The 9,224-nt window shown below is 48.6% G+C and overlaps 1 protein-coding gene across 1 annotated transcript; it reads left to right on the forward strand.

Moving 5' to 3' along the window:
* The first annotated feature begins 4,485 nt into the window (after positions 1 to 4,485).
* On the forward strand, positions 4,486 to 8,705 carry LOC118698752 (lysophosphatidic acid receptor 6-like). The gene is made up of 2 exons (XM_036402259.1): positions 4,486 to 4,543; positions 7,866 to 8,705. The coding sequence occupies exons 1-2, from the start codon at positions 4,506 to 4,508 to the stop codon at positions 8,554 to 8,556; spliced, it is 729 nt and encodes a 242-aa protein (XP_036258152.1). The 5' UTR covers positions 4,486 to 4,505; the 3' UTR covers positions 8,557 to 8,705.
* The last annotated feature ends 519 nt before the right edge of the window (positions 8,706 to 9,224 follow it).

The raw sequence follows: 9,224 nt of genomic DNA on the forward strand, positions 1-9,224 counted from the left end.
CCTTTGCCATAAAAAACCCAAACCCTAGTTGGCCTTTGCAGGGAATTGGGGATTTTCACAATCCAAAAGGATTTTCCCAGGCTGGCAGCTCAGATCTCCCAAAATTTTGCAGCAGCCCACTTGAGTCACTCTCTTAATTAGGTGATTTTCTATAGAAGTTATTTTTATCTATCTGTGTGGTCCCACTAGGAAACATTTTCCTAATTCCTGTCGTCTGTCCAAAGCAAACATATTTGCTGATACGGGAATTGCATGAACATAGCACAGAATTGGTTTCCTCTTTTATTCTCTTATGCAACAATAACACCCAAAATAGCTCCTAGAATTGTTTGTTAAAGAAATAATAAATTCTTCTTTCTGACAACTTTGCCCTTGCCAGCTGAAGACAACCAGTGTTCGTACAGGAGAGATTTCTGGGAGCAGTAATTCCTCAGGCACTGCTTTCCTCCTGTGGAGGAAGGGTTGCTTTGTGTGATGATCCAGGTGGAGATGGATCATGGCTTTGGAGCTGCCCCTGGTGGTTTGGGATTCCCAGCTGGGCTCTGAGGGAGCTCTCAGAGATCCCAGCTCAGCACAGGCTCCACCTGCTCCAATCCTGCCACGCTCCAGCCATTCCTTCACGGTCCTTTTCCAATCCCAAAAGCTCCTTTGGGCTTTTCCAATGAGTTTACATTTACCCATCGCCACTGCAATGAGTGTTTGCTCTGCTCTCACTTTACAACACGGTGTAAAAGTTGGAGAAACCCTACTCCAGGTAAATCTTCTTTGGAAGAGCCATGGGGTGACATCACTTCTGCTTGATCCCCTCTGGGCTGGTACCTCCTTGTGGAAGGTGTGGCCCTGGCACCATGTCCTGGATTAATCCCAGCACCACACTGCCTCTGCCTCCCTCCTGGTGGGATGGGGGAGAGCACTGGAATGGCAAAAGTGGCAAAATTTGTGGCTGAGGAACACCCTGTATGGAAATAATTTCCTGCTATGGGTCCGTGGTGGGGATGGAGACAGCCCGGCCAGGATGGGGGGAGTATCAGGGTGGGGAAGGTGGGTGAGTTCAGCAGAAAACAGAGGAAATCTGTGGCTTCCAGGGAAATTCCTGCCAGCCTCATCCCTGGGGATGAGCTGAGCAGTGGAATGTTGTGACTCAAAGGGAAGCACAGAGTTTAACTGGAACCAGACTGATCTGAGCAGACTGAGAGAAGCCCCGCAGAGGTCTGACCTGGCACAGCACAGGGGAAACCCAGCAGCTCCATGGTTTTCCTGGGAGGCGCTGGAGCAGGCAGGGGCAGAGCTCTGCAGGATGAGGGCCCTGAGGAGCTGAGCAGGGCTGGGGAAGCTCAGCCCTCCCTGCACGATTCCTTAGAAGAGCTGAGAACTTCCAGACTTCTTCAAGCTATTCCCGAAATTTCAGCTAAGGGCAGCTGTGGGAATTTCCACCTCAGCTCCTAGAAGAAGGACGTGTCCCAAAGTGCTGTTCCACGATTATTTCTGCACTGGAAATGGGAATTAGTGAGGAAGGAAGGCAGAGCACACTGAGATTTGCATTAAATGTCTTGCACCATGTCCTTCCTCCCAGTTCTATGAATCACCAGCACTTTATGCATTTTTTCTGTTATCTTGATCCATTCTACACCTTTACAAAAAAGGATTGTGCCATCAACCTGGTCCCTGTCTCCCTGTAAGGAAATCTTTCCTGCCAGCTCTTGAGAAGGGGCTGATGAAATCCTGTTTTATGTCTGGAATTGCTGTCCACAAGGCACAAACATTCCATTAGTAATGCTTTATCCCTCATTTGCTCTCGTTAAAAGGTAATTTCCTTTTCTGCCCTGAAAATGGATAATAATGGCAATAAAACAAGCAAGATGATGATTTCCTTTCTTGATGAGTTCTTTCAAAAGGTGAAAAAGGGAAACTCATGTTCTTGAGAGAGGACAGGGTACACCCAGGTCACACATTCACACCTGAACCAGCAGGGACAGTTGACCTTTGCCAATTCCTGCTTCTCCAGCATGCAGGATCTGCTGGTTTCCCATCAGGAAGGGCATGGAGGTCAGCTCAGCACTTTTGGGAGCCTCCTGCTGCTCTGCTGCCAGTGGAGCTCTGGCTCTGGCTGTGTGGCAGTGGGAGCTGTCACAGGTCACTCTTGTCCTCCAGACCCTGCCCTGTGTCTCCCAACCCCTCCTCACACCTGCAAATACTTACCTGGCTTCTCCTTCTCCCTTTTCCAGCCAGAAGAGACAGTCATTCAGCTGGGCTTGACTTTGAAAAGGAGCTTCTTGAACTCTGCCAGGCGAGGGAGAGGCGGAATTGTGGAGAACTTCAAGGGGGAGTCACAAAAGGTGCTGAAGAAATGCACATTCCCTGAGGATAATAAAGATGGGAAATGATGTCAAGTCAGATGTCCAGGCAGGAGACCCTTCACGAGAGGAAAACTAGGATATCTTGGGTGAAAATCTGACAGGAGCTGTTCTGATTTCTCAAACAACCCAAGAGAAAATAAAACCAAGGGAAAGCATGAGAAGAGCAGCCCAGACTGTGAGTAGCAGAGCCATCAATCAGCCCAGGGATCAGGATGGAACCATCAGGACCAGATAACTGGATAAGCACCAAGGAACAAGAATCAGTTCCTGGTTTGTAGGACCAAACTGCAAAGTTATTTGCAAAGAAAATTGTCCTCCCTCAATTTCCTCGAAATCTTCAAGTGTATTAAAAAAAAGTCCTTAAAATACAAAATATTCCAATGATGTCATTTCCCTGATCCCAGATGAGCTATGGCTGCCAAAGTGAAACTCATGGAAACTCATGGATCAAAAGTTAAGCGCTTCAGACAGAGGAAAACTGAAATTTTCTTACATAGTGCTGAATTCTAATTAACTTCAGTAGCTGAGGGTGAAAAAAAAAAAAAAACCAGAAGAGAAAGTTCTCAGCTGCAAAGGGCACTGTAATCACTGTAGGGAGCTGGGCACGGCCATCAAACAAAGGTGTAGCACAAAATAAACAGGTTATGGAAAAATACTGGGAACCAGTTCCCAGCAAACAGAAATTCGTTGGGAAAGCTGTGTTTGTTCTATTTGTGGAGGCACTGGGGGGGTTCAAGGAGGAGCCACCAGCCACGGGGGAGGTAAAGATGAAATGATGAAATTATAGGGTTGATTAAAGATTCCAGCACCTTCCCCATGGCTGGTGAAATTGGGCACAGGCCAGGGCCAGACCCCCCATCTCAGCCTCCCACCTCCCCCAAAAAGGGAGTTTCCTGCTGTTTTCATGGGGTGGGTGGCACAGGGGAAGATCTTATCTGTCCCCAAATCATTGTGAAATTTTCAGCTGCTGAGAAAAGTGTGGCCAGTTTGCAGAATTTGTGCTCTTGCAGCTGCTGGTTCTGTTGTATCATCGTGGCAGGCAAGGAAAAAAAAAAGCAAACAGAACAGAAGTTGTGAAATAGAATAGGACTTGTAAAAGATAATATAAGTTGTGAAGTATAGCAGAAGTTTTAAAAGACAGAACTGCTATGGAGAGTCCCTGGCAAAATCCACTCCTTAGAATCAAATACAAAAATGAATAATTACACATGTAATCCAAGCACAAATTCTATTAATTGCCACCCAGCCCAGTCCCTATTTCCAAGGGTGCCTTTGGCAGATGTTTCCCCAGTGTCTCCAGGTGAGCAGGAGAGTGCTGGGCTTCCAAGCCTGCACCATCCTTTGCAGCACCTGGAATTTCCACTGCTTTATCCTTCCCCAGCTCCCCATGGCTTCAGGAAACGCTGAGGGAATGGCAGGGCTGGTGTGGGGCAGGCAGTGAACCCTCCAGGCTGATCAGAACCGAGGCGGAGTCGCTGCCTTTCAATTCCTGCTCCCATGTCCTGGTGCAGGTGTGGGATCAGCACCCGGAGCCTGGGAGCTGTGCTCCGTGTGTGGCTGGGGATGTGCTCTTGTGCTGCTCCCCACTGTGCCTGTGGGATGCTCCTCTGCTGCTCTGCTGCCCACCAATGCCTCGGGAGGAAATTTCCTGAAACAGGGAAGGACTCGGCTCCGACCCGGGAGAACAATGAGGAGCGGGAGTGCAGCGTCAGCAGCGCCAAACCTGGGTATCCCAGGCAACGCCAACACAAACACTGCCAGGATAGCCCAGTCCCGCCGTGCCAGGGACATCCCTCCTGTGCTCAGAGGGTTTTTCTCATGGATAACCTGTGCTGGCCCACGCAGCACCCAGACAAGCCCGGGATGGCTCCCTGTAATCTGCTCCAGCCTGTGTGTGAGGAAGTGTCTGGGACTCCTTTTCCACTCAGGCCATCAGTTTTTCCAGACAGCTGAAAGTTAATGGGCACCATGATTCCAGTGAGTAATCCTTGTGAAACCAGCTCTGGAGGAAGTTGCCCAGCAAAACAAATCCCGTGGCCCCAGCTCTGACGTGGAGCCGAACACGGGGTGCTCTGTATAAAAACCAGGAATCATTCCAAGGGAAACGGCACATTTCAGCTCTGCTGAGACATCATACAGTGTGCAGGGATGCAGAAAACTATCCCTGGCTGCTTCTTCCAGAAAATGTAAGTATTTTTCCTTTTCAAATAAGGAATAGCACCTCATTATTGTTGGGATATTCAGTGCTAATCTGCCTTTTTAATTTGTTCTCCTCTTCTCTATATTCTTTGACACCATTCCAGGAGGAATTTCGAAAGAAATTACTTGTTTAAGAGCCAGAGGTATTTTTGGGTATCCCTTAGACTACAACAATGTATTTATGACAAATGGGCAGTTATTATTAACTGGAATTTGGGATGTGTGTCAGGAGAGATTTCTGTGGAAATAAAAAATAGCACACTGAAAACACCAAGTGCTGGTTCAGGAAACCTTCTGTGAGCTTGAACTTAGATTTCACCTGACCAAAAACTGTCCAAGTGTCCCTGCCCATGTGCAGGAATCCTCTTGTGGGTGACCTGAACCACAGGCCACAAGAGCTGCTTTGAAAACTGTAAATAAAAGGGTGAAGCTCAGGTTTCCTCCTCCACCGAGTGTGGCCATTCTGGAAACACTCAGGAAACAGCTCCTCACTCCTGTTCCCGTACCTGGTGTGATCCCACCTGCCCAGGTGCAGGCAGGGGGAAGGGTTTGCTCTCTCCTCACCAAATGTCTTTGTGGGCTGGTGGGATTTCCCAGCTGGAGGAAGCTGTGGATGGGATCCTGGCAGTGGGAGCTCAGGTGAGCCACACAGGAGGAGTTCGTGGCTTCAGCCCCTGCCTGTGCTCTCTTCATGCACCTGCTCTTCACCCAATTTTACCTTTCTCTTACCTGTGCAGAGGCTGTGTCTGACCAGTGCTATGCCCAGGGCACTCTCTGGCACTGATTTGGTGACAGAAGCAGGGTCTGTGCCCTCACAGCATCCTTGTGGGGTGGGCAGCATTCCCTGCCTCCTCCTGCCACAGCCCAGCCCCTGTCCCCATGGAGGGTGTGCATTGGCAGTGCCAAAACTCTGCCAGGGGCCTCTGGAGCTCTCCATGGACGGAGCTCCAGCTCCTGGGAACATCTCCCAGCTTTGCTTCATTCACAGGAGCAGATGGATCCAAACAGCAGTTGGAGCAAGTGCCAGGAACTGGGATGTCTTCTCCTTATCAGATATGTGCAAATGCCCTTGTGGTGACCCGTGGGGCTGCTCCTGATCCCCGACCCTTGGCCTGGGGTGTCACCTGTTTTCTCACACTGTGCCCAGATTCCTTCAGCACGAGGACAATCCCTGTCCACCCACAGGAGATAAACATCTCAAAGCCCTCAGGCGAAGGAGGAAATCAAACCTGGCTCTGCTGCATTCTGGATGACAGTTTTAACCCCTAAATTATAGTCTGGAAGAGGTGGAGGGAGCAGGAGGCAGCCCTGGAAGCAACCCTGCCTCAAGGGGCAGCCATGGAATGAGGGGACAGATACCTCTGGCTGTCACCAACAGAAAGCAGGAAGGCACCTTCCAGCCAGAAGCTCCAGTTCCTTCCCAAAGGACACCGTGGTGTTCAGAAAATGCCTGCAGCACTATGGAAAATGCTGAAGTTTCAAGAAGAGAGGATGGGAGAAACATTTTGAGCTCCTCAGGGTTCTGCCCTGGGCACCTCCCCTGGCTTCTCCGGCTGTTCCTGATTCCTAACGCTCCTCCTTGGACTCATCACCAAACCCTGGGGCGAGGTAGGAGCCAAAATCCAGAAGCTCTGAGTTCAAATGCTCCACATAGATAAGATCTGCTGTAAATCCAGCCCTAAAATGAGCAAAGATCTTTATCAAGGCATGTAATTTATCTCCTCAAAAATATAATTCATGAAAATGGATACAGAAGTAGGTTGCAAGAAAAAAATAATGACAGGAGATCCTTAATGTACCTCTCAAAGGAGTAACTTGCTTGAAGATAAGAAGATAAATCAGGATTCAGCTGGACATGTCATGGCTTGGTTCTCCTCCTCTTGGAGCTGGGGACTTGCATGAGTTCCATGTAGTGGATTCAGGGTTTGTTCCATTAGATTGGAATTGCTTTGGTGCTCTGTATCAAAACAAAGGGTCAAACCAATAATGGAGTCATTAAGGTTGGAGAAGACCTCTAAGATCATTTGCTTTTGCCACAAAATGCAGAATTGTTTTTCCACTTAATCACTGTGGGAAGCGAGGGTAGGATGAGCTGACTCTGCTGAAATACAGGGAGAAGTCTTTTCCTACTTCTTCCCCAAAGTAATCCTTCAGCAATTTGGATCAGACACTTCAAAGACAAAGGAGAACAGGCACATGTGAATCTCAGATGAGTCGACCTGGTACCAGTCAAGTCTCTACAAGCAATGGGAATCCCAGTCTCAAAAACCTGGCTCTGTGCATTTCATGGGAATCACTTATCATCTTCCCATCGTCCCAGCAAAATTAAACCCCGGTGATGACTTAAGCAACCACCCAGACCTGCTGGGTAATGCACTGGAAAAGCTCTGTAACACCAGCTCCAAGGTGCTGACATTGGGAATTCTGGGAATTTACAAATGGAGATTGCTCAATAGGAGGGAAATAAAATTGTTACACACGGCTCAGTCTCTGAGGATCAGCCTCCTTGAAACTTCTTCAGTGACACCTTTTTTGAGCTGTTGCTCTCAGAACTGTCACACACTTCAGTCAAGGCCTAAATTCTGCTGACTTCCTTCTTACAGTTCGTGAAAACCACAAAATGCGAGATCTCTGCAGAGCCCCACCTGACACATCATTCCTCAAATTCCTGAGAACAAGCCTTCCCTCAATATCCCATCCAGCTGTGTATGACTTAACCACAGCTTCACCTAGGCCACATTTCTTACCTTGCTCCTCCCTAAAAATTCCTCATGAAACAGTATTGAAACTCTTCAGAAAATTCAAGCTATGTGACACTGCCTGGTTCCCACCAGGATTGATCACCCTGATACAGCAGGAAGCTGGGCTCAATCAATGTGCTTTATCTGTGAGAAACCCACATTGTTCTTCCTTATCTCATCTCTCCCATTTAGATAACAATTTCCTTGTTTATTTTTTTTTTTGTTAGAACTGAATTTGGAGATTATTTTAATATTTTCTAGGAACTGCAGCTTATCATTTTCTGGTTTTCCCCTTTCATAGACAAGGATAGTTCACACTTACACCCCTACGGTGCAAGATTACACAAATTATGCTGCTACCTAAAAATATCCAGGCACTTTACAAACTTCACTCCTATTTATGATAAGAGTGTGTAAATACAAGCTCAGATCCTGAGCTGGCATCATCTCCAAGCTGTTCTTGACACCAGAATGTGCCTGTACAAATGCAGGTCCATCATAATTTGCCTGGAATCCGTCCTATTAATTTTACCTTTAATCACTGGGGGGTTTTTTATATGTATTCCAGATATTCTTCCCTAACTGGCATTTCAATGGAGAGAGACCACATGAAAGATCTCAGAAGATACCTGGCACTGAAGTATATCCAATACCTTGTCCTGTCTTCCTCCAACGCTGTCAGCACCCTCCTGGGGCTGCTGGGCAGCACGTACACCATGATCCTCCTGCAGTCTGCCAAGGTCTCCTCCAAGTCCACTGCAGTCCTCATTTCCAGCCTGGCCCAGGCAGACATCCTGGTTTTGCTTAGCCTTGTTTCTGACGTGGTTTTGGGGAGTTTTGGTGCCAGTGTTTCTCCCACAGCCTCGGCCGTGGTGCGGATCCTCCTCACGGCCAACGCCCACGTGAGCTGCGTCCTGCTCAGCTGTGTGGCCTTCGAGGCCTACCTGATCACCTTCCTGCCCTCGGAGTCACGGCCCCTGCGCACGGTCAGGAACGCCAGGCTGCTCTCCAGGGTGATCTGGGCGCTGGTGGCTGCAGAGTGTGCCCTGTTCCTCCTGGATGAGCACCTGAGGGCCGGCGGGGCCTCCTCTCCCTCCCGCAGCCCTCTGGGGCTCCTATTCCAGCTCTGCGGCGCGGCCGCGGCCCTGCTCAGGTCCCTCAGCTACATCCTGGGAATTCTGCTGAGGATTATCAATGTCTACATCTACTACAAGATATTTTTCAGCATGTCTCCCAGGTCTAGACTTAAATCCAAGTAGGGTGTTCCTTCTGGGAATGCTGGAGCGACACAAAGCCCTTCAATGCAATTCCAAACCATTTGGAAACTGTTCAATAACCAGGACCAAGCTCACCAGGGAGTTTAAAACCTTCCTGATTCCTGGTATGGTTCAGCTGTTATTGAGAAGAGTTTGGGGCTGAGGAGCCCCTTGGCATGAAGACACCACAGCTGGTGTGTGTTTATTTAGACTTTATTCACTGTAGAGGTGAAACCAGACATTTCATGGTTGTAAATCAACCCCACTATTTTTTATATAAAAAGGGTGCTTAAATGCTTCCTTGGGGATCTGTTGAGACAAGAGTTGTGTAGTTGTTTACTGAAGACAGGATCTATGTCCTAAAATATTCCTAACTCAGGTGACCTCCAGGCTCTGCAGGTGGGATGGAGAGACAAGGTGAGCACCAAGATGTCCAAGGTGGGCTCAGGGCATCAGCCCCACCTGGAGAGTTCCTGAGGCAGAGCTGGGCTGAGATACCACACTTTGGAACATTCCCGGAGCTGTTCTTGGGAGGTTGTCACAGCAAAGCAGGAAACAGCTTCTCTCACACTCTTCTTCAGAAATAAAAGGGTGGAAAACTGCAATGCAGCTGTTTGCTTCAGCTCTAGGAGAGAGAGTTTGAGAACCCCCCTGTGTGGAGGGTTCCATGT

The sequence above is a fragment of the Molothrus ater genome, chromosome 14 (assembly GCF_012460135.2).
Source record: "Molothrus ater isolate BHLD 08-10-18 breed brown headed cowbird chromosome 14, BPBGC_Mater_1.1, whole genome shotgun sequence".
Lineage (NCBI taxonomy): Eukaryota > Metazoa > Chordata > Aves > Passeriformes > Icteridae > Molothrus > Molothrus ater.